The sequence below is a fragment of the Muntiacus reevesi genome, chromosome 18 (assembly GCF_963930625.1).
Source record: "Muntiacus reevesi chromosome 18, mMunRee1.1, whole genome shotgun sequence".
NCBI lineage: Eukaryota > Metazoa > Chordata > Mammalia > Artiodactyla > Cervidae > Muntiacus > Muntiacus reevesi.
Genome location: NC_089266.1, coordinates 25,342,816 through 25,367,890, shown reverse-complemented (window position 1 = coordinate 25,367,890; position 25,075 = coordinate 25,342,816). Strand labels below are relative to the sequence as shown.

Here is a 25,075-nt window from a genome sequence, read left to right as displayed (position 1 = left end):
CTTCACTGTATATGCCTCTGACAGAAGATTCCAGTGCCTGTTTGTAATGTTGTAATTAAAGTTGAAATACTAAATACCATATGAAATACCTAGATACTAGTTAATTATTAAAACATCTCTTTCCTTAACAAACAATATCACTTCAAAGCCCAAGAATATGTATTTTTTCCAAATTTAAATATGTTGGTCTATTTTTTCTTTTACTATTTGTTAATGGATTATTTGTATATATTAGTTGAAAGAAAATGTGAATAATAATTGATTGTTCTTAACCTACAAAAATGGTGCTTTAATGTGTACTATCATTATAGGTTATAAAACATGATAATATAGTAAATCTACTACCCAACCCAACATTACCGCCAGTAACTTAGAACCGACCTATATATGCTTCCTCCTTATCCCTTAGACCTGTTGTCTCCCTACGCAGACAATAATAATAAATAGCTCTTTTGAATTAATCATTCCGTTGTTTATTATTTGTATGCCTGAACAATATATTGTTTAGGTTTGCTTGTTTTTGAGCTTCATGAAGATGGTCTCAGGATATATGTAGTCATCTAGGACCCATTGTTTTCACATTGTGTTTCTGAGGTTTACTTACATTGTGGATATAACTGTAGTTCATTGACTTTGATGCTGTGCAGTGTTTGGTTGTGTGCTCACTCACCAGCTGATGGTCTGTTTTTTCTCTCTTACTGATAGGCGTTTAGGTTGCTGCTAGTCTTTGATCAGAAGTAGTGCTGCTGCAGTGTTGTCAGTCCCTGAGTCGTGTCCGGCCCTCTGTGACCCCGTGGACTGTAGCACACCAGGCTTTCCTGTCCTTCACTATCTCCTGGGTTTTTTCAGACTCATGTCTATTTAGTTGGTGATGCCATCCAACCATCCCATCCTCTGTCACCCCCTTCTCCTCCTGACCTCAATCTTTCCCAGAATCATGGTCTTTTCCAATGAGTTGGCTCTTTACATCAGGTTGCCAAAGTATTGAAGCTTCAGTTATTGTATCAGTCCTTCCAATGAATATTCAGAGTTCATTTTCTTAAGGATTGAATGGCTTGGTCTCCTTGCTGTCCAAGGGACTCTCAAGAGTCTTCTCCAGCACCACAGTTTGAAAACATCAGTTCTTTGGTGCTTAGCCTTCTGTATGATCCGACTCTCACATCCATATGTGACTGTTGGAAAAACCATAACTTTGATTATATGAACCTTTGTTGGCAAAGGGTCAGCTGCTGCTATAAACAATCTATATACAGTCAGTTTATTTTTCTAGATTTGTTTTAATTATATGGGAGTTAAAAATATATTTCCAGTATTTTTTACCTTGACTTTCTATGTTTGGACAAAATATACAAGAAATGACATAATCTTTCATGAAATTTTCTTTTTTAAGGAAAAGAATTGACTTTAAAAGTGAGGCCCTTTTACAACTTGAAATTTAGAGGGTTATAGAGCCTTCCTGAGACATTTTCATGCAGTTATGTCTAAGACGACATAAATGTCACAGTCACGTCATCTTCACAGCTGCAATTCTGAATGAGTCTCCATAGTCAACTTTATAAACATTAAAAAAAAATCTTTAGTTTTTCTCAAAATGGTATCATTTTAGTGTCATCATTTGCAGAGGAAAACAATCCTTTCTAAGTTAAAAGTTTGGGCTCTGAAGACTCATTTGTGAATGCCATTTAAAATTTATTTTTAATTAAGCGTATTTAATGTTGGTAAGAGGTGCCAGACATTCAGAGCTCTGGAGACTTCAGGCATCCATATATCTGCAGAACAAGTCTGGCTCAGGCAGTAAAGGTACATTCTCCTTCCTGCTGTGTTCCTGTCTGTGTCTAGAAAGAGGAATTACCCCAGTGAGAGGAGTCACTGTCTTTGGGCCCCACTCATTACCAAGTACACATGTAACCAGCACAGAGACCACTGGTAACCATAGTCTGAAAATCAGCTTAGCTCTTGCCAGTTCATTTTACCCAGTCTAGTAAATTGCCATCAAGTGTTGATGACTTTGGGCTCCTGTCAGACTGGTTTAATTCAAGCTTAGGAACGTGGTGCCAAATGTATTGTCCGTTCCTTTCATTGGCCATTCCATAAGATTCCTGCCTTTCCTCATGAGGAAGTTGGATTTAATTGGGCGTGTCCTTGGTGTTTTGTTTGTTCATTTTTAAATCAGCAGTATTTTGGAGCTAAAACTGGAAATAGGCTGCTTTTACTTTGGTGTTAATATTATATCAAAGAAGTAAGGATATTAATAAGAGAAAGTTGCTGAACCAAATTAGAGATCTGACACGGGACAATCTCTGTGGGGTGGTTTGTGTTGGGTCCTGGGCTGTTAAAATAATATTGTATTCTGGCTCTGATAAATGTGCTACTAATGCTGAGCACATTCATAATTGATTAACTCAGCTGCTTTATTGTTCAGGACTATAACAGCTAGTTTGAAACAAATGAATAAACTTCTTGACCTGAGAGTAAACATCTCATTCCTATGCAGAAGGGGCCACCAGTCATTTGGATGGGGCGTTAGCCATCTCTGGGTTTATGATTGCATTTAAAGGATGACTTGCATCTTGAAGGTTTAAAGAAATTTGAGTCATTTAGGATGTTCCTTAGCTGTCTTTCTCATCTAACTCATAGGAATAGCAAGAGTGGGGAGCTGATTCTCAAGGTTTGTGAATTCTACTTTCTTTTTAACATTTCTAACCTAATATGATGTAGGAGAGGAAGCATAGCTAAGGTTGTCAGGCAGAAGACAGATCTGTTGGGTCTCATCTTCAGCTTGGTAATTTACACTTATTTTATAATGTTTTATATGGTTTATAAATTCCTGTATTTTTTTTTAATTAATTAATTTGACTTTGTGGAGCCTTAGTTGTGACACACAGGATCTTTCATTGCGGCACATGGTCTCTGTAGTTGTGGCGTGCAGGCTTGGTTGCTCTGTGGCATGTTGGATCTTAGTTCCTTGACCAGGGATTGAACCTGCTTTCCCTGCATTGCAAGATGGACTCTTAACCACTGGGCCATCAGGGAAGCCTCAGTCCTTGTATTTTGTATTCTAACACATTTATCTGAGTTTCATTGACCTATCTAGAAGTACCAGGGTTTTAGATTCTTTAGACCAAATAGTTAAATTGGCTGCTGCTGAAGCCAAGTGGCCAGTTGGATTTCTCTGTAAACTCGTCATCATTCTGTTCCAAAACTGTAAGAGCATGCCTAGCTGGAGTCAATCACCTTATATGTCATTGTCACAAATGACTGAGTAGGCGTGTAAATGATGTGGCATGCCTACCCAGTTATCACTACCCAAGATCTTCCAAGCTCGGTCCGGTTCATTAAACTAACATTGGTGAGGAAGTACCAGTTATTTACTATGTCCTGTGTGAGAGTTGGACCATAAAGAAGGCTGAGCACCAAAGAATTGATACTTTTGATTTGTGGTACTGGAGAAGACTCTTGAGAATCCTGTGGACTTCATGGATATCAAACTAGTCAATCCTAAAGGAAATCAACCCTGAATATTCATTGGAAGGACTGATGCTGAAGCACCAATACTTTGGCCACCTGATGCAAAGAGCCCACTCGCTGGAAAAGACTCTGGTACTGGGAAAGATAGAAGGAAGAAGAAGAACGAGGCAGCAGAGGATGAGATGGTTAGATAACATCATTGACTCAACAGACATGAATTTGAGGAAACTCGAGGAGATGGTGGAGGACAAAGGAGCCTGGTTTGCTGCAGTCCCTGGGGTCGCAAAGACTCAGACACAACTTAGCAACTGAACAACAACAAAAATAGAAGCTGTATTTTATGTTTATGTTCTAGACCTAGCTGAAATAAGTAAAGTGCTTTTAGGCTTATAAGCTTCTTTTCTCTAGAGAGTTTAATTTAAATGGGAGTTTCTATAGGAGTTCTTTGTGTTTAATCTTTTGCTTAGGGAAAATAAGGTAAATATTTAAGGCTTAACATTTGTTTCTGTCTGTTTTTTTCCCTGTGGTCATTTGCTCAGGTACTTCCCTGTTGGCTCAGAGGGTAAAGAATCCACTTGCAAAGCGGGAGACCTGGGTTCAATCCCTGGGTTGGGAAGATTCCCTAGAGAAGGGAATGGCAAGCCACTCCAGTATTCTCGCCTGGAGAATCCCATGAACAGAGAAGCCTGGCAGGGTACAGTTCATGGAGTTGCAAAGAGTAGGATACGACTGAGCGACTAATACACATTCAGGGCAGGGAAGGCAGAGCTTATGAGATGTTTGGAAGAGAGAGAAGTTTGTGGGACTCTCTCCTCATTGTCCTGAGATGTTGTAGAATAGTATGATTGTGACAGTTTAGAACTACTTGTTCAAGAGGATAAATCCTTGATTAAAAACCAAAGAGAATGTGACCAAATTTTTATTTAGTTCCTAAATGTACTGCAACAGCAAGGTGAAAGTCATCTCTCCTCCTGCTGGGACGAAGATTCCTGGTAACAAAAGCTTTGGACTATGTTTTCTTGTCTTCCACAGGTGAGTGTGGTGCAAGATTCCGTCAACATTTCTGGCCAGAACACCATGAACATGGTGAAGGTTCCTGAGTGCCGGCTGGCAGATGAGTTAGGAGGACTGTGGGAGAACTCCAGGTTCACAGACTGTTGTTTGTGTGTTGCTGGCCAGGAATTCCAGGCTCACAAAGCTATCTTAGCAGGTTGGTATTTATTCATGGAGTTTCGTTTTGGTTAAACAGGGAAAAACAGTATACTGCATAATCACCTTTTGAATAGCTTAAACTTTGAACTAGTACAGAAAAACTTCAGCTAAACATATTTTTATATTGAGGTGACAGTTGTCAAAACCAAAAAGACTTTCCATAAAAATGGTACTCGCTTTTCTCTCTGTAGTGGACTTAGACCACCATTTTCAAGGAATGGATGATGATGTGTATTAGACACCTTTGCACCTCGAGGTTAAGATGTCCAAACACTGGTTAAGAGCAAGTATTAGCCCCTAGACAGGAACTTAGGATTAATGGAGAAGATTCTGGACTCAGGACTAAACTACCACATAGCCAGGTCCCCAGCCCTGGAGGTTTTAGCCGTCTCTTCCATACAAACAGCAGAAGAACGAGGATGCTGCCAGTGATTTGGAAGATCAGGTCTTGTTCTAATAATAGGCCCTTGGTCTTTAAGACCAGAAAGACTGTCTCCCAGGAGGGAATTGATAAAGCAGACTGATGGCCTTTACCTCACAGGGAAGCATAGTTTTCAAACTTATATTCAGGCCAAAATATGTGAGAGGAAATCACGTGAGCCTTCAGGCAACAGATTTCTTACCACGACCCCCAGCCTTGTCATTCTAAAATGCACACCTGGCAAAACCTCAGTTTGGCTCAATCTAACCATCCTACTGCTCCCCCTCTCAACTGAATGTTACTGAGAATTGCTAAAGGAAGTCATTAACGCTTATGTTAGTGTCTCCACACTCAGCCAGACCCTCATTACTGCCAAGACCTCTTTCTACAGATATTAGTCAGCTCCCTTTCTTTTTCTCAACAATAGACACTTCAGACCTTACCACTCTCCTTTAATCTCTACCTCCTGAAAAATGACCTTGCTACTTCTTCCAGGAGAAAATTGAGGCCCGTATCTCTTGGCTCTTGGTTCTCACCTTACCTGCATTTTCTCTGCCTTCTCAGTGGAGGAGGAATTCTTCGTGTCCAAAGCAAACTGTACTTTCTACTGCTGTTCTGCCTCATACACTGCCTTCTCCGAAGCCTTACTCTGCCACTTACACCCTTGTTATCTGATATCTTCGTCATCTCTTTCTCCAATTGCCTGTTTGCCCTCAGGCTAAAACATGCTCAAGCTTCTCCTTCTAGTTATTCTCTATTTTCCAGAGCTAAGTTTCTTGAGTTAGCATATTACCTCTCTCGACTCTTTCTTCCCACTTATCCTCAGTTCACCTGCATGCCACAAAAGCAGTTTTCCAAAGTTATATTGACCTGCTAGTTCCTAAGTTTGAGGAACTCTTCTGTTTATGTATTATTTGACTCCTGGTTTCTCTGGCTGGCTCTCTGGCTACTTCTAATGTGTGACCTTCCTCTTCACCCACCCTTTAAATATTGTTATTCCCTAAGGGTCTGCCTTAGTTCTCTTTTCACTCTACTTAATCTCCCTAGGTGATTTAACATCAGCTTCTGTCAATCCATTGATCCCTATAGGCATCTCTTGGCTTTGGACCTTTCCAGAAAGCACCAGCCCTTAGTCTTCAGCTTCTGTGATGTATTTATATAGTACCATATACTCTATAACCTTTCAGAGATAAGAATAGTGAGAATTGATATTCTTTCAGAGTTAGATTAAAATACTAAGGTTCAGAGAGTTACGATTATATGGTTAGAAAATGGCAAATTTAAAATTAATCTTTTCCGACATAAATTAGGTAAAAGTTCTGGGTACCTGTTAGCTGAAACTCCTGTATTTCATCTGTTCCTTCTCTCTTAGAGATTGATAGTCTCAACTTTCACCAAAATTCTTGATTTATTGGACAACATGATAAAATTTGAGTTCCCCAGCCACTTTATTACTTTCATGGTTGAAATTGCATTTACTTATTTTTCATAGTGTTCATTAGACTAAAATGGGCATGGAATTGTGTGTGTGTGTGTGTGTGTGTGTGTGTGTGTGTGTGTGTGTAGCACTGTATAAATACATACAGAAGCTGAAGACTAAAGGGCTGGTGCCTTTAATAAAGAGGAAGTGTCCAAAGCAGAGCTGTCTGGAAGGATCAGTGCACGCTGTTTAGAACACTGTTTCTGAACCTTTCCTTGTGATTCCCACCCCTGAGGAAAGCATTAAGAGACCTTAAGGAATAAGATTTTGTCCTATTGGGTTAAGATCTGACGCGCCATAAATGACTGTGGTACCTGAGACGGTTTTCACCTTTTTGGGTGATAATCTCTATTGATAATGCATGGCTTTAAAGAGCAGCCATAAATAAGTCTGTACTTCATGTAGCTAACGGATGCCTTTTAGTCCTGTTCTTGACCTCCTTGCTATGTGGACTCTGGAAGTGGAGAAAGTAGGTATCCCTGTTCTAGACAAAAACGTAGTATCAGGGCACCCTGCTTAGACCGTGAAGGACCTTCTATTTGAACCCCCAGATCTACCCAGAGGATATCATTGTCATCTAACAGAGGTAATTTGAGTTATCTCCTTGAAATATCATAGTTGAAGTGGAGCTAATAAATTACTTTGAAAGGAGTGATTCTTTTTTTCCCCTATGTATTATTATTTTTTTCCCCTGTGTATAATTATTCACTCATTGATATAAAAAGAAAGGAATTTTATAGTTCTGCATAATTAATATATAAAAGATCATTTCTGTACCAGTGGGGATAGGAAAGAAAATGGTCTCTTCTGCTGGAGTTCTGTGGCTGTCCAGTGGCCTGGGTTCAGTCCCTGGTTGGGGAATTAAGATCCTGCAAGCCACTTTGCATGGCCAAAAAAAAAAAAAAAAAAAAAGATCTCTTCTTCATAACAGATGAACCAAGAGATTTTGGTGTGATAACCATATCTGTGTCTGTTTTCGTTTCACTTTGTAGCTCGTTCTCCAGTTTTTAGTGCCATGTTTGAACATGAAATGGAGGAAAGCAAAAAGGTATGTAACAGGATAGAAATATGTCTTTTTAGCTAGGTGGCTGGAATCAGATTATTTCCCAATTTGGAAGCAGATTTACTTTGCTGTTATTTTTTTAATTTTTAAATTTTTTTCATTTCTTATTATGTGATTAAAATGGAGTACAGTTCCCTGAACAGACAATTTCTAAAAGCAGAGAGCACTCTGGAAGCACTCCGGGTAAAGCAGACTCACTGTTCCAAGCAGATCATTCAAATAGTCTTGAGTTGGGGAATTAGGCGTGTGTTTTGAAAAGAAACATGAAAAATCAAAGATATAGTTGTCTTGCTGTGTATTGAGAAAGCAAAGGTGGTACATAAGATGGCAGGAAAGGCTATTAACAATCGGATAGAGCAAAGAGGGATTTCTATTGATGTTAGATTTAAAATGATACAAACTCCTCTCTTTCTCAGAACTTAAAATCATGAAGACTGTTTAGGAATTTTTTTCTGTTGGAATGTTTCTCATTTTTAATTTTTTTGGCACAGAATCGGGTTGAAATCAATGATGTGGAGCCTGAAGTTTTTAAGGAAATGATGTGCTTCATTTACACGGGGAAGGCTCCGAACCTCGACAAAATGGCTGATGATTTGCTGGCAGCTGCTGACAAGGTGAGATAAGAACAGGAAAATAACAATAAGACTAGGATTTTGGTGACCTCTTGAGCTTCATGACTGGGCTTTTATGTTGCTGTGGGCAGGATGAGTGTATATCTTAGTTTGGTCAGAACAATCCTGGTTCATGCTTGTGTTCCAACACAGTTATCCATAGCACCCTTTTTATTTTCAAAAGTGTCTTCCTTTTAATGGTAAATTATATGGTCACCCTCACTATGGAAAAGAAGTGAGGTTTACCTCTCTTCTCTTGCCCATCTCAAATTTAACTCAGTGATTTGAAAGACTCAGATTAACATTTGGATTTATAATTTGGCTTTGTAGTTTACAGAAATGTTCTTGAGTTCATTAACTTTTATTTAAACTTTGTCAGGAAGAGAATATCCTTTACATAGTGTTCTGGCATTTGCAGCTTTTCCCTAAGAAGTTATTGAAATATATCATATTCAAAATTGTAAGAGAGATACTTCTACCATAAACATACACTTTGATTGTGAGACACACTTTGATTTGAGAAATGTTAAAGTGTGAAAATAATAACGTAGATCTTAGCCTTAATGAATTGTAGTGGTTACTAAAACAACAGGCAGGTGATTCCCAAGATTGAGGGGGAAAAGGTTATTGAAACTCTTAAGTCAAACTGGGGTTTTTGTGTTGCTCTTTTACAACCAGATTTCTCAGAACCTTTAGTATGTTAGTGTGCATTTTCTATAAAAGAATACAGTGGACAAATTTCTCCAATTCATTAACCAAAATCACTTTTCTCAAGGATCACTTCCAGGGATTAGTGTTCCCCAAAACACAGTTTAGGAAACTGACTTTCATTATGTAGATACACCAGAGAGAGCAGTGACCTATTCCTCCAGGGCCCCGTGGTCTGAGGAAATGGGGGGATTGGGTGGGGGAAACAATTGCGATTTATCCTGTGGAAACTTTTCTTCTGTTGGGGAGCAGTTGAGGCAAGAGTGTTAAAGGGCATAAGCCCAGCCAGCAGTAGACTGAGAGAGATGGTTCTCTGCTGGAAGTGCCTGATTTTCTTGCCCTGCTGCTGCAGCAGCTGCCTGAGGGTCCCAGCTGTCTCTGACCTGAAGGCACTAGAGCCTTCCCAAGATTCACTCAGGGGAGTCATCTCCTTCCCCCTCCCTTTGCACCCCTGAGGAAAGTGTGTTTACAGTGGTGGTTTTATCTTTACTGGTCATCTTTTTGCTGTGTTTATAGAGGATGAGGCATATAAACCCAATCAGTACCTTCAGTGTAGAGAATTGAATAATAACTGTATTGTTTTATCAACTTGCAAAACTTTCTTAAGTATGATTAGGCATTTGCAAACATCCTGTACCCTTCCAGTCTAGCTCAGTTCTGACCAGAGAAAACTTGGCTTTCAGTGGAAACAGAAAGAAAACATTCGCTGTGAGGTCTGAGGAAGTAGAATACGTGGCCCAAATGGCTGCTTTTCATAAACTGAGTTTATAATGATTATGCCTGATTTGCCTTGTAATAGTGTTTTGGCCATACCACTCCATTTGTGGGATTTTAGTTCCCCAATCAGATTTTGAACCCAGAACCTCAGGAAGAGTTCTAGGTGAGGGTATAAATGTTTTGGAAATGAACATCTAGGTTAATACTGGGCACATCCTGAGAGCTCGGAGTCCTAGCCACTGGACCATCAAGGAATTCCCTGCCCTCTGATTTTCAGTGAAGCGGTCGCTTGTGCTTATACATACCAGGCATTCACCCCTCTCATTATCCATCTCCTGTAAAGATGACTAGTATCACAAGGTCCAGTTTTTAGACAGAAGTACTAAGAGTTGTACATTCTCAGAGCCAGGTTTAGACAGCTGTGTTCCTGGGCTTTCATTCCTGTTCCTCAGCCAGAGAGCCTACTGGGAACCTACTGTAAGTATAGAGAGCGTGGGGTCAGCCAGAACTGACATTCCAAGGGTAGTATTTTCAGTGCAGTGTGTAAGAAAAGCAGTTGAATCACAGCAGTGCTTTAAGTTTATGAATGAGAAGTAACTGAAGAGTTGGTTTTTCAAGTTCCTTTCAGAATTTCACATTAGATAAGATAATCTTTGCTCTAAGCTTATTTAAAAACATTTTTACCTTTACACCTTCTTATGAGCTTCAGGAAAACAGAATAAGAAAATTTTCACGGAAGGATCTAAACATCTAGAATTTACCCAAGAGACTAAAACAGCTTCTTCTGAGCTTTTCCAGTCTCCTGGGTACATGTGTAATTAGACCAAAAACAAAACAAAACACGTTGCCCAGGCCTGGGAGACAAAATTTCACCCTCTCTGGTAAGTACTGCCATTAGGCAGGTTTTTCAGAAGCATAATTAAGGAAAAAAAAATGTCCCCAAGGGACAAAAATGGCTACTTTTGTCTAATTATGCAGTAGGGATCAGAGCTATTCACAGCAAAAGTCCTTTTAAAAGCATATATTGAGAAAAAGGATAAGATGAATATTCTTTGCAGCACTGAGTGAAGACTGAATATTTACTCAACTTTTTCCAGTCTTCTAAAACAAAAATGGCAACCTAATTTCTTTCTTGTCTAGTGTCATTCCTGTTTTCCATGGAAACTGTTTTCCAGTTACTCAAATGTAAAAAATTAGAGCTGCACCAAAACCAATAAAACTCTCTTTTTGCTGCAGGAGATCACAGTGCCAGCAGATATGCCTCCTCACCCAGAACTCATAAAAATAAAATTGTCCTGGTTTGATTGTCATGATTCAGCCCAGAGGAGTATTGTGTCATTGAGTTCTGAGGCCCTCAAAATGGGACCTGTACAGAGACTGTGGATACCCTTAGACCAAATCATTCTCCTGTGAACTAATTAGTGACAATTTTATTTTGTGCCTCCTTTTTTCCCCGTCTTCCCTCTTTTCCCTGAAATCCTTAGTAAGTTCATGATATATTTGAGAGCAAGTAGTACAATTGCATCAAAACAAATCAGGTAGATTAGATGTGCTCAATATTAACCTAGACCTTCATTTCTAGAACATTTATTTATACCCTCTACTTGGAAAATAGGAAGTTTTTAAGACTGAAACTAGATCCAGGTTCTCTGTTGCTTTGTTCTTCTACCCTCAGAATCTTAACCGCAACCCCAATAAAATAGGGCTCCATTTATCCTTCTCTATTGAAAAGGAGGAACAACTATGGGCCGAGATGCTGGTAAAAGGCACCACAGGGCTCCTTTTCACAGCCCGATATCCTGCTGGGCTGGTGACAGTACTTAAGTAGAAAGGGCTCTGCTGCACCCTAGTCTGGCTCTAAATAAAAAGATTGCAAAAATTTTAAATGTAATGTCCCTGTTGACTTGAAGCAGAGCAATGCCTCATTATAAGGGTAGGTGGTGATTGTTTAAGAGAGACTTTATCCGTAGTCAGGGTAAGGGAAAACTTGAAGATGTGGGCCTGTTGCATAGACCCATATTGCTATTTTTCTAATAGACTTTAGAACTTGAATGGCAGCTCTGCAAGTTATTTTAGCCATCTTCATTTCAGCCTTCAGCGTATGATTGTGTTTTATAATTGCCTTTTCATGGTCTGTGGAGTTTTATTCAGGTATCCAGTTACGTGATGGTATGGTTGAAGAAAACTACTTCAGTAGCAATCAGCCCAGAGCCTTTCCTGTTCTGACAACAGCACGTTTGTGTTTTACAGTACGCCTTGGAGCGTTTAAAGGTCATGTGTGAGGATGCCCTCTGCAGTAATCTCTCCGTGGAGAACGCCGCAGAAATTCTCATCCTGGCTGACCTCCACAGTGCAGATCAGTTGAAAACTCAGGCAGTGGATTTCATCAACTAGTGAGTTGCCATCTTCAAAGTTCTTTCAGGATTGTTGGGTTAGCTAGCGAATGAAAAAGACTTTGAATTGGTGAGTGAAACACATGAGTAACTTTAAGCTTTCAGGAGTAAGTAGAGAGTGTCTGTCTTTTCCTTCAGCTTGACAGTGCGAAAAATGGTTTTGCTTTCATCAGTCTAATCTGATTGGTGAGTGAAGTGTTTTACTACCTTGTAGGATGAGAATTGATGAAAATGACAACTCGCTGGTCTGAAAAACCTTTGTCCCCCAAAGCAATAGCATCTTTACTTCTCACTCACCAGTTTATTACAAAAAGACTTGCAGATCTCTGGGAGAATGGAAGTGGATTTTTGTGAGTTAGTAAGAGTGTCCAGTGGTTGACTGCAGAATGGGGAAAAGAGAAAACATAATTAGGAGATGAGGTCGTGGAATACTGTTTTGAGAAAGAAGTATCCATTCCAGTACATCTGTTCCTTCTTCCTAAATGACAAGTGACCTGGCCATATTACTTTCTCAGTGGGAAGTAATTCTCAGTGGTACATGTTCTACTGCTTTGCCTGATGGGGAGCAAAAGTTGGAAAATAAAAAAACCCCAAGAAGAGAAGCCCCCACAATAGCCATACTGGAGTAAGACAGGTCTAAGAGGTTGCAGGGTAGATGAGTAAACATTATTTAACACAGAAAATGCCCTGAAACAAGGAAAGATGTTCTATAAGACTGAAGGACTAAAAAAAAAAAAAAAAAAAAAAAAGACTGAAGGACTATTTTGAAGGAGTTACCAATGGAGGCAAAATGTTCCTTATCCTGAGTGCTCACTCTGTACTGGACACTTGCTTGGTGCTTTTTAGATGTTAACCATTCAGTGAAGTGTGGGAACTGGCCTCTCTTTTTCAATAATCAAATAAGCCCCAGGCTGTGATCTGCTTTGTGGTTATGGGACTAGTAAATGGCAAGGCCAGATGGAAACTCAGAGCTGTCTGACCCAAAGAACTCCTGCTCTTTATCAGCATCACCAAGGAATATAAAGAGCCTTGATGATTTAGAGAAAAGTCTGAAGAACATTTCATCTTTTGTAATTGAGAATATAATGGCTCAGAGTTCTGGTTTTCAGACTTACAAGAGCCATAACCTGGTCACCTGTCTACCTATTGTCTTAACAAGCAAATTCTCTTGCATGTTAAGGGTTCTGTCCGAGTGTGTCTTGCATTGACAGCAAACCCTGGGAAACGGGGCTCTCTAGGTGGCTGTTTAGTTCATCCTTCACGTACTCCTTTGGTAACCCATCTCTCACATTTCTCCTAGCCATGCTTCGGATGTCTTGGAGACCTCCGGGTGGAAGTCAATGGTGGTGTCACATCCCCATTTGGTGGCTGAGGCATACCGCTCTCTGGCTTCAGCACAGTGCCCGTTTCTGGGACCCCCACGCAAGCGCCTGAAGCAGTCCTAAGATCCTGCCCGTTGTAAGACTCCGTTTATTTTCCAGAAGCAGCAGCCATCATGGCTGCCACTGACCACCAGGTAGACAGCGCAATCTGTGGAGCTTTTACTCTGTTGTGGGGGGAAGAGACTGCATCGTGGCCCCAGACTTTTAATACAGCACTAAATAAACTTGGGGGAAATGGGGGTGGGGGGAGGGAAGGGCCCAAGACTCGGGGCTGTTCGACCTAATGAAAACCCTGTTGCTGCGTCGCTGTGTCCCCTTTGGCCCGGCCAAGGTTGATACTGTGGGGATTCAGCTTAGGCGCGGGCCCTGAGGACATCCCCGCGGAGGTACTTTGGAGAAACCTGTCTGCATCTGACTGAGCAGAGCAAATCGTCAGGTGCCTGGAGCAAAAAGAAAACTTAAAAAGGACATTTAGTTTTAAGAGAAGGGAAAAGAAAAGAAGAAAGGATTTTTGCAGAATTTCTCAAAAAATCAGTTTGTGGATTCCAGTAGTATTTATGTTGAGAGAGATTTTAGTCCATCCAGCTGTGCTAAAACTCGGATATTTGTGAAAACTCCTCACTACCATGCAAGTTATCAGAAGAGCTCTCTTGTGGTTAGCACTTATTGTTTGCAAGAACAGAATATGTCTTGTTACCCTTTGATGAAAAATGACCAGCAGAGGTGAAAGGAGAAGGAGATTATTTGATCTAGAAGATGAGTGTTCTGATGTGGTAGCTTTTGGAAAAAAATCTTTATTGGTGTTGAAAACTGGAAAAAATAGTTTATCCAGAATTCATACTGTCTTGACAAGAACTATGGTTCTCTGTTTTTAGATATTGTGGAAAATGTTTTTTGGCATTTTTCTCTGATTTTATTTCGTCTCCCCCACTCCTTTTTCTAAAAAAACAAACAAATACACACACAACAATAACAGAGCAAAAAGAAGAGAAAAGAAAAGGAAATTTTATTATTAATGCTGTGTGAAAAACCTCCCAGCCCAAGATTGCTCAGCTGTTTGTACCTGACTTGCCGCCTGCATAGGAGCCAGTCCTGTTCCTTCCAATTCACCCCTCTTCCTGCAGGGGAGAACTTCCAAATGTTAATTTTTTTTTCTTTTTGAAAATATAAATAATTACTATTTTGTACTGTGTGGTATCTCTGGTCTTTTGTTTCACTCACCTGGCTTGTCTTGTGGGTCTGAATTCCTTAAGGGATTTTGAAGGCCTAGTTTGATCCTTTAACTTGCAGAGGTTACGCTCAAGATGTCTAAGCAGTAGGGATTCATTGTGTGTCCCTAATCTCAAGTTTCCTTTGTGAGCTTCCAGCATCTGCCAGTCCCTTGTCCTTCCTGAGTATCTCAGAGTCCACATCCTAATGAGGGATCAGGCTCCTACTGTCAAGGCAAGTAATAGAAGTGGGCTTTTCTGCACCCTATGTGTTTTAAGACCTAACTCCCAATCTCCCTTAACTAACTATAAAATATCAAGGGGACATGAATGTGGAGATTTAATAAAGGGAAATTCTTATCTCTGACTGGTTCTGTCACTGACTGGATGTGTTTTCAGAAAACTTAGTATCTATTCCCAGTGAGCTCACAGGAATGCTCTGGAGCTCCCCCTCTGCTTTCATATGGCTGTGTTGGATAGGACAGTGGGGTACACTGGAGAATCATTAGCCATTGGGCCGAGGTGTGTATTATTTGACCTTAGATGGAGACTCAAAGCATTTCACCTTCCATTGTTCTCCAGTGACTTTAGCCTTCACAAACTTTCTAATTTTCATTTTATCTTGCCCCTCCTGGAATGAAATAGATAACGACTATTACCAGTGTATCATTTCCTCAGTGGCTCAGACGGTAAAGCGTCTTTCCTACAATGCGGGAGACCTGGGTTCGATCCCTGGGTTGGGAAGATCCCCTGGAGAAGGAAATGGCAACCCACTCCAGTACTCTTGCTTGGAAAATCTCATGGATGGAGAAGCCTGGTAGGCTACAGTCCACAGGGTCACAAAGAGTTGGATACGACTGAGCGACCTCACTTCACTTCACATCACATTATCAGTATAATCAAAGGCAGGATTTGTTCATTAGAAACCACTCCTCTGCACTTCTTGGTTTCCTCCTAAGTGTCGCCTGTGTGAGCAAGTGCCCAGTTCTCAATGTCCTGGCTGCCTTCTTGTGCCTCCTGAGTTCTCATTTTCCAGATGAGCACACGGAGCTGGGGGCTGAGGTGTACCCAGGATCTCCTCCACCCACATTGTCTCTCAGGTAACTGCACTGGCTCAACACTGCTCAGGTTTCAACAAACCTTCCTATAACCTCATTTGAACTTCCCAACAACTTGATGGGTTTGGTAGGACAAGTGAGAGATAGCATCTTCCCATTTTATAGATGAGAGAAATTGAAGCCCTGAGGGGGACATGCCTAAGGTCACACAACTTGAATAAGAGTTCTTCTAATATGATACCCTGAAAAGATTATCTAACTAGAGGAAGTTCCATATCTGAAATCTGAGGTAAAGCTTCTCCGTGTGGGAGTAGCAAGAGCAAAAGCTCTATAAAGGTGCCTCAGCTGGCCTGTTACTCAGAGGATCCTGGAAGACAAACCAGGGTTCAGATTTGCTTTTCTTCATTCACAGAAAGCTGTGGATTGGGAGTTGGTGGGATCAGGGACTGTGTCTTCAGGAGGGTAGCGATTAGCAATTCGGGCACCAGGCTCCTGGCAAGATAAAGATCTTTTCTGAGATTTCCCAATATTTATGGGATTTCCACTATGGGCTTTACTATGGAAACAGAGTGGTTAGGATTTCGGGTACAGGTGAAGCGGTTTGATGCTTCTGCCATCATCATTCTTTCTGGACGTGTTTGTTTTTGTTTAAATGATACAGTTGAAGCCATCTGGTTATGACAACATCAGAGCCCCAGCATACTGTTTGTAAACCTCCCACTGCCACCACCCTCTCCTTTAGCTCCCCCACATCTGAAATTTAATTCAAGTTAACTCCACAATCTGGGGCATGTGCTGTCACTGCAGAGATGTCCGTGCCAGTGGAACAGTTGGAGATTTCAATTCCACTAGGATATGGCTTATTTATCAAAACAATATTTCAAGCACATAGTTTCACAGAACCTTTCGAGTTGCAGTTTCAGGTCCAAATACTATATGGCATCATTCCCCAGCTCCCCTCCTTCCTTGTTGTCAGCCCCCTCTAACTGGCCATTCACGAAACATTTTTCTTATTCCTTAAGTGAAGATTAAATACTGTGTTGATTATTAAGCATCTCAGGTACCTTTATGGCATTTAATAATTTAGGTAAGAGATGTTTCACTTTTCCTTATCACTTGTCTGCTGGCCTATTTAGGTCTTTAAAAGGTTCCTCTCTCTCTGTCTTTTCTCTTTTAGATTCCAGCCAGGGACATCAAGATTCTTTCTTAGGCCAAAGGATCCTTGGTTTGACCAGCACTCTGCACAGTCATTTATAATTCTGGCTTAAACCTATTGTGGGTTCTCCATATTGTATGAACCTGTGCAGATGAAAGGAAACAGCTTGTATGTTTATGAGCAAAACAACAAACTGGCAGGGGTTGGGGGGGGGAGTTGAGCTGCACTTTGAAACTGACTGTTGCTTTGTTCTGGCTGTTCAACTCCTATAAAAGAGCAGCAGCTAAATCCCCCCCAACACGACTATATTAGATCCTTTGGGTTATCGTTGTCAAAGACAAATTCTTGGCTGGAACTCAACCTTATTTTCCACAACTAATTATCTTTTTAATCAGCTTGGGCCTGTGTGTTTCCTTTATCTCATGACTTTTCCCTGAACTCTGCCCTACATCATTTAGATTCATTTCTAATGACTTGCTGACTAATCCAGCATTCAGGTGAGTGTTGTTAGATTGCTCTTTATGAATGTTTATGCACAAAGTGGATGTGTTTTCCCTCTTTTGATTTTAGAAATGACTGTGCCACATTAGACCCTTTGACCCAATAGGTGGACACCTCCTGGAGACAGTGAGCATGGAAGCAAATGTAGGATGATCAGTATTTGGGAGAATGAGCAACTTTCACCTCCAGATGAGAGCAGAAACTTGAATAATGTTGACTGATGGGATCTTTATGCTGCTAAGCCATTAGCAAGATAATCACTCCCCCTCTGTAAATCCTGTAATGCTGGAGTGGAAAGTGGCTTCTGAAATATTGTTTGGTTCTGATTCCTGCAGCTCTAGGAAGAGAGAATCTGAGACTTGAGTGAATTCAGTACAAGCAACAGAAATGACTAAGGAGTTGAAGGGGATCACCTCGGGGGGTGGAAACACTCAAGTATGGGAATAGCGGCGTTCTGAGCACTTGCCGTCGTGTCTTGGGAGTTGTCTTGTGCAGCTCCCATTTATCCCAAGGTGATAATGTAACATCTGCAAGGTCATTCAGCCTGGCTTTTGGCAAGAAGCAACAGAAGGCAAAGGAATAGCTTTGGGGCATAGGCCTGCAAAAGAAAAAGTGAAAAATCTAAGAATTTGCCTAAGTGGACACACCAGCTCATAAGGCCCAGTTGAAATGGGGTGAGCTTTAGCCTGCTCAAGACCCTAAAAGATGAGCTCTTAACAAACTGCCAGGATAAAAGGGGCCCCCACATAACTCATCATCTTTTCATGTGTGAGAAAACATACCCAGAGAAGTGAGATACTGAGACCACTGACTGAACAAATGATGCCTAAGCATCTAGAAAGTGCCAAACACTGTGCTAGGCTCTGCTTTCGGGCAAGTAGGGTTTTCACTCCAGTAATCCAGTCTAACGGAGGAGAGAGGGAAGTGGCCCACAGAACAAAGCCGGAAAGTCAAAGCACCGAGGACTGAAAAGCTATTGAATTTAGCAATAAGGTCAGCGGTTCCCTTAGAGCAGTTTCTGTCAAGTGGTGGAAGCAGAAACCAAGACTGATGAGAAGGTAAGCAAACGTGGCTTGAGTATAAGCTACTCTTTCTAGAAGTTTCACAGGGAGAGAGGAAGGGAATCTCTCCCACTCACTCTTAAGAACTTATGCCTCAATTTAGTCAGTACTTTTGTCTAGAAGTAGTGGTGTACATAAAATTACAGACGCTTTAGTGGCTGATGGCTTATAACAAAAGTCATGTCTGTAGAATAATTACAGCCTCAAATTGTGAAAACAATTACCTTCAACCCTTACACAGTTTTGAGAAAAGTGAAAGTTGCTCAGTAGTGTCTGACTCTGTGACCCCATGGACTATAGTCCATGGAATTCTCCAGACCAGAATACTGGTGTGGGTAGCCGTTCCCTTCTCCAGGGCATCTTCCCAACGCAGGGATCAAACCCAGGCCTCCTGCATTGCGGGCAGATTCTTTACCAGCTGAGCCACCAGGGGGAAGGCCAAGAATACTGGAGTGGGAAGCCTATCCCTTCTTCAGTGGATCATCCCAATCCAGGAATCAAACCAGTGTCTCCTGCATTGCAGGCTGTTTCTTTACCGACTGAGCTATCAGGGAAGTCCACAGTTATAAGAATGACTTCCTGAAGACAGACATGTTTCTATGCTTTATCCTGTCCATCCTCCAAGTAAAAGTTGGCTTCACATTTATTATAGACCCTTAAAATGTTTCTGTGAGTAGTGATTTGGTTCAGTGGTATGCTGCTAAAAGTATAACATTTACTTACCCAAAATACAGGCCCTGGTTGGTAGCACTTGCCAGTTTCCACGGTGTAAATACTCCCACTGTGGCCATTTCAAGCTTCAGAGTGATACTGCTGGATGCTGACTTGGAAGGGGAAGTGCAGCTCCCTGTTATCCATTACTGCCACCATACAGATAACAGTAGATGTATATAACCTCAATCCATCAGTTCAGTTCAGTTAGTCATGTCCAACTCTGTGACCCCATGAACCGCAGCATGCCAGGCCTCCCTGTCCATCACCAAGTTCCAAAGTCTACCCAAACCCATGTCTATTGAGTCGGTGATGCCATCCAACCATCTCATCCTCTGCCGTCCCCTTCTTCTCCTGCCCTCAATCTTTCCCAGCATCAGGGTCTTTTCAAATGAGTCAGTCCTTCGCATCAGGTGGCCAAAGGATTGGAGTTTCAGCTTCAACATCAGTCCTTCCAATCAACACCCAGGACTGATCTCCTTTAGGATGGACTGGTTGGATCTCCGCAGTCCAAGGGACTCTCAAGAGTCTTCTCCAACACCACAGTTCAAAAGCATCAATTCTTCGGCGCTCCGCTTCCTTTACAGTCCGACTCTCACATCCATACACGACCACTGGAAAAACCATAGCCTTGACTAGATGGACCTTTGTTGGCAAAGTAACATCTCTGCTTTTTAATATACTGTCTAGGTTGGTCGTAACTTTCCTTCTTTTAATTTCATGGCTGCAGTCACCATCTGCAGTGATTTTGGAGCCCCCCAAAATAAAATCAGCCACTGTTTCCCCATCTATTTGCCATGAAGTGATGGGACTGGATGCCATGATCTTAGTTTTCTGAATGTTGAGCTTTAAGCCAACTTTTTCACTCTCCTCTTTCACTTTCATCAAGAGGCTCTTTAGTTCTTTTTCACTTTCTGCCATAAGGATGGTATCATCTGCATATCTGAGGTTACTGATATTTCTCCAGGCAATCTTGATTCCAGCTTGTGCTTCCTCCTCAATACATAGGCAATGGTAAAGTGTAAGATAAATAAGAGATGAATTTTGAGTATTCACTACTTTTGCTGTTAGTTGTACATTAATACAATTTGATTTTTAGTTGACCATTTAACAACCAGCCCCCGACAATTGGCTCTATGGAGCCAGCGTGAACCAGCTCCCAGCACACCGCTGGTGTGGATTCAAGCTTGTTTTCCCACTCCTATGTGCTTTGTTATTTCCTGTTATCTTGCAGCACTCTAGAATGCACTTACTAGTTTAATGGTAAAATGAAGTACTGCCTTTTTGGAAATTTATACATAGATTGACATTGATACATGAACCAATAGTCATATTACACATTTTAATCTCTCTGGGTAAATAAATATTTTTATTTCTCTCTCTCAGAGGTATTAAAAGTGTTTATTGACACACTAATGGAAAATAGGCACACATACCCCTCCCAATAAAGTATCCAGTGTAATCCAGGGATGTGGTCTCCACTCGGTGTCCTTCATGTCTCCATTACCTCTGAACAAAAGTTAAAGAGGCATTTGAGCATGGTCAGCATACAATGGCTAGTTCCCAGGGTCTTCTACACCCACCAAAATTTAGAACCTTGCATTGGTTTGGCCTTTTAAAAATTAATGTGTAGAGCCCTTTTTGTTTCCTTTGCTAAAAATTTGATACGTGATGTACCACAAGCTATGCTAGTTTCTAGGGATAAACAGTAAGTAAAACTAACTGCTCCCTTGCTCCCTGCCCTCATTGACCTGACAGTCTAATGGAGAGAGAATGCCCTTAATAATCTCACAAATACATAATACCAAGCCATGGTGAGTGCTCTGAAAGAAATGTATAGGTACCGTGAGAGCCTGGAGTAAGCAGTTAATCTTTTCTGGAGGATCCAGAAAGACTTCCCTCTGACTGCTTTTGAAGTGAGAGCTGCAGAATGAAGAGCTGTTGACTTGGTAAAGTTGGAGAGTCACATTGCACACACAAGAAGTCACCTGCATGAAGCCCAGAGTCAGGAGGGAGCACGGTGCTTGCATTCTGGGAACCCAGGGAAGACTGAGTGGCTGGAATATGGAGAAGTATGACAGCAAGTTAGAAGCCAGACCTGGGCAGGACCTTCATAGGTCACATTCAGAGTCTGGGTGTTTATACCAAGAACAGTGGGGAAATCTTAGAAGCACTTTATTAAGGAGGAGGGAATGACAAGATTTTCATTTTAGTAGATCTTTGGCTTGAGTGTAGAAAAGTGAACAGTGTGACTGGGGATGAAGGAAGGCAAGAAATAGCACTTGAACCACGAAGGTGGCAGAGCTGGAGAAGAGATAATTTCAAGAGAGGTTAGCGGACAGATCTGTCAGAACTTGATGATTGGATAGAGAAAGGACAAAGGTGAATAGGTTACCCAAATAGAGACCAGTGGGAAGATAAGCAGGGAAACTGGATAATCAAGTTCATTTTACTTGATTATGAGATTCCTTGAGAAGTCCAAATGGAGGTGTCATGCAGGCTATTGAATTTATGAGCCTAGGATTCCAAGGCCAGGTTTGCCTGTTACTCCAGGTGTTTCTTGACTTCCTGCTTTGCATTCCAGTCCCCTATAATGAAAAGGACATCTTTTAGGAGAGAAGTTTCTGGACACCGAGGTCTCCCGCATTACAGGCAAATTCTTTACCACAAGGGAAGCTACAGAATACTGGAGCATGTAGCCTATACCTTCTCCAGCAGATCTTTCCAACCCAGGAATCAAACTGGGGTCTCATGCTTTGCAGGCGGATTCTTCACCAACTGAGCTATCAGGGAAGCCCGACTTTCACATGAGATGCCTTGAGAAATCCAGATAGAGGTATCTTGCCGGCTATTGAATTTACAAAGCTAGGATTCAGAGGAGAGAAGTTTCTGGAGTATACTGGTTTAGAGGTGTAGTTGTGAAGCCCTTGGTGTGTTGGATCATCAAGGAGTATAGAGTGAAGAGAGAAGGGGGTCCAGGAGTAAACTCTAAGAAGCGCTTATATTTTAGGGCTGGTTAAAAAAAAAAAGATATGCCACAAAGGAGGAGAAGAATTAACTATAGAGATTGAAATACATGTCAGGGGACAAATACAAAACTTAAAGTGTCGAATGCTATAGAATAAGAACAAAATTGCCCATTGGAGCTAGCAACAGGAAAGTCAGTGACTTTAGCCAGGTCCATTTCAGTGAAGGGACCTAACGGGCGAGGTGAGGAGTTGTGGGTCATGAGGAGTTGAGAGTATAGGCAAATCTTCAAGGTATGGCTGTGATGGAAAGAAGAAGTTGGGGCAAAACTGGAAGAGGAAAATTAGTAGAGGGAGGAGTTCCATTTTTCCTATTGTGTGGAAGAGAGACAGAAGCATGTTTCAAGTCGCCAGGAGGGATCCAGTAGAGAGGAAGCAGTTCAAGCTTTGTGATCCAGCAGAGAAAGGATCATCTGGGCAGGGAAATCCAAGAGAGCTGGGAGGAGAAGCAGGCTGGTGGGCGCAGGGAGGAAGACTAGGGGCACCCTCTCTGGGTGGGAGGAGAGTCCTGCAGAAAGAGGGTTTGTCTCATAGTGGGAAGTTGAGCAAGGTTGTATCTGGTGACTTACACCTTGTCATTTGGTATTAAGTAGGAGATAAGGTCAGTGGTGGAGAATTCCTGGGAAGGGGTTCAGGGTGTGATTGGAACTAGTTGCTAGGAAGGAGTTGGTGAGAGTCCAGGCAGCACTGGGGGTCCAGCCAAGGTTGGTGTTCAGGAGCCTGGTTCTGATCTGCCACCACTCATGATCTTGGCCAAAGCGCCTGTAAGTATAAGCCTTAGTTTTCTTTTTAATCTGTGAAATGTGTATATTTCATAGAGTTTCCATGGGAAATTAATGAGTAATACATATCAAGTCCTTAACATGGTGACTGCCATTCATGGGCTCCAGAAAGGTAAACTGCTGCTGATGTCGTTGTTATTGCTGGGTACTCAGGTTGGTCCTACCTTAAGCCTTATGTAGCCTTTTGAGTCCGTTGCTTTTTAGGATTTCCTGGAATGGAATGTCAATCTGCAGTGAGACCCTGAAATGGGCACTTTTGAGAGTGTGGGTATCTTCTGAGGGAGAATTACCTGTGGGAAGAGCATCCTGCATGGACTGGCCAGCCCCACGTCCTGCAAGTTCTGAGGCCCTCACCTGCTGTAACAGGGGGCGTCCCAGGAAGAATCTGCCAGCACCAGTCTTTCAGTCACCTGGATCAGCTCTTCCATTCTTCATTTACAGTCACCACTGTCACTGTTATAATTGCCAAAAGCTAGGAGTGCTTGACATTGGGCATTCCAGAGAGGAAGATAAGAGGCAGGACAGAAGCACTTCAGCTTGGAGGTGTGAAAACAGGGCTTGGGGAGAGGATGTCAGTAACCTGGGGGCCCTGGGGCCTGGTCTTGGATGGCTGCTGCCTCGTGAGGGCCCAGGGAATGAGGGATGATGCATACCTGCTAATCCAATCCCGCTTTTTTTTTTTTTTTTTAAAACACAGTTTTCCATTTTGGCTTCTTTTCTTTTTTCCTTCCTTTTCTGCTCCCTGACCTTCCCTCCTCCTGGAGCATGGAAGCTTCTATTATTTCTCCCCTGTTTTCCTAGACATTTCTCTCCCCTGTCTCCAGTACCACTCACTAGAGTGACATCTTGAGCCTGATCCTGTCGCATTAAAAAAAAAGAAACTCTGCCTACAACAAGCCCTCCAGTGCGGATCTCCGCTGAGATGTGGCAGATGGCAGAGCTTGACTGAGCAGAGCAGGCTCCCTCCTACCCCTGGCCTGGGAGCTGCCAAGACTGGTAAATGGGGCATTTATATACCTTTCCACACTCTAGTATCCTCCATCTACCCCTGATTTCCCCAAACAGCATCCTTCTCATTTATTGCAGATGCCACCCGGCAGGGTTTCAGCTGCCTCTTGACCTGTCTTCCCTTCTCCTCCTCTCTGTTCCTATGAAAGACTCCCATGATAGAGTTCAGAGCTGTGAGTCACAAGATTTACTGCCAGGCCCCATGTCTACCCCATGCCCTTGGACCTTCTCAAAGTATGCAAGAAATGGGTCACACAGACCCAGTCCTCAGGGACTCACCCTCAGGGGTACCGTCCGAAATGGGCAATTTTCACACACCCAGTTCCCGGGAGTACCAGCAAGGGACCACAGACCATCCAAGTTGATGAGAAATTGATCCACTGGGTGAAGGTGATAAAGACAGATGAGATGGGGGTGAGGCAAAGTAAGGTGGGAGAGGGAGGCCCCTGGAGGCTGCCTCTGCCCTGGGAGCACGCTTGACTGACTGCTCTGGGAGTTTAACTCTGCTTCTAAATAAAGACCCTTTGGCCACCTGCATTCCCCAAGCCTTGTGCCTACCAATCAAAGTCCCAGGGGGCATAGCCCAGGGCTTCTGGAGTATGGAAGTGGGATTTGGGGCCCAAGGAGCAGTAGGAACGCAACCAAGAGCTCAGCTTTTCAACCAGAATCAAAAGTAGATTCCTCTGTGTGTATCATCTTTTGTAGACATGACAGACTTCTGACCTTCCCTGTGGGTCTTCCTTCCTGCACATTCCTGCCCATGGCCATTCTTCTCCCTCCCTCGTACCCAGGCTTGGCCAGGCTCAAAGGGGGCTACAGGTTAGGACTGTGCTCAGGGCAGCTATGCCAAACATAGTTCAACTGCTTTACATCTTCCAGCTCACAGCAGCCCTCTGACAGGTAAAGATCACCCCCATTTTACAGATGGGGAAAGGAGGCACAATGATGTCCAATAACTTGCCAAAATTCTACAATTAGGAAGTGGCAGAGCAAGGACTTGAATCCAGGCAACTTGGTTCCAGCATTGGTGTGCTCAGGTGCTGCCCTCCACAGCCTTCCCTGGACAGAGCGAAAAATCAGCCCTCTCCCCCATGCCTGTGAGCCCAGCC

General features: G+C 42.2%; 1 protein-coding gene across 4 annotated transcripts in view; it reads left to right on the top strand.

The window, feature by feature from the left end:
• The window catches only part of SPOP (speckle type BTB/POZ protein), a 76,538-nt gene extending 61,515 nt beyond the window's left edge, over positions 1-15,023 (top strand). For all 4 annotated transcript variants that reach the window (XM_065909479.1, XM_065909478.1, XM_065909480.1 and 1 more), the window contains 5 exons: positions 4,501-4,678; positions 7,574-7,629; positions 8,136-8,258; positions 11,931-12,073; positions 13,374-15,023. In XM_065909479.1, coding sequence (XP_065765551.1) covers positions 4,501-4,678; positions 7,574-7,629; positions 8,136-8,258; positions 11,931-12,073; positions 13,374-13,518 — 645 coding nt within the window. In that variant the 3' untranslated portion in view covers positions 13,519-15,023. The remainder of the gene's footprint in view (positions 1-4,500; positions 4,679-7,573; positions 7,630-8,135; positions 8,259-11,930; positions 12,074-13,373) is intronic.
• Positions 15,024-25,075: the final 10,052 nt, after the last annotated feature.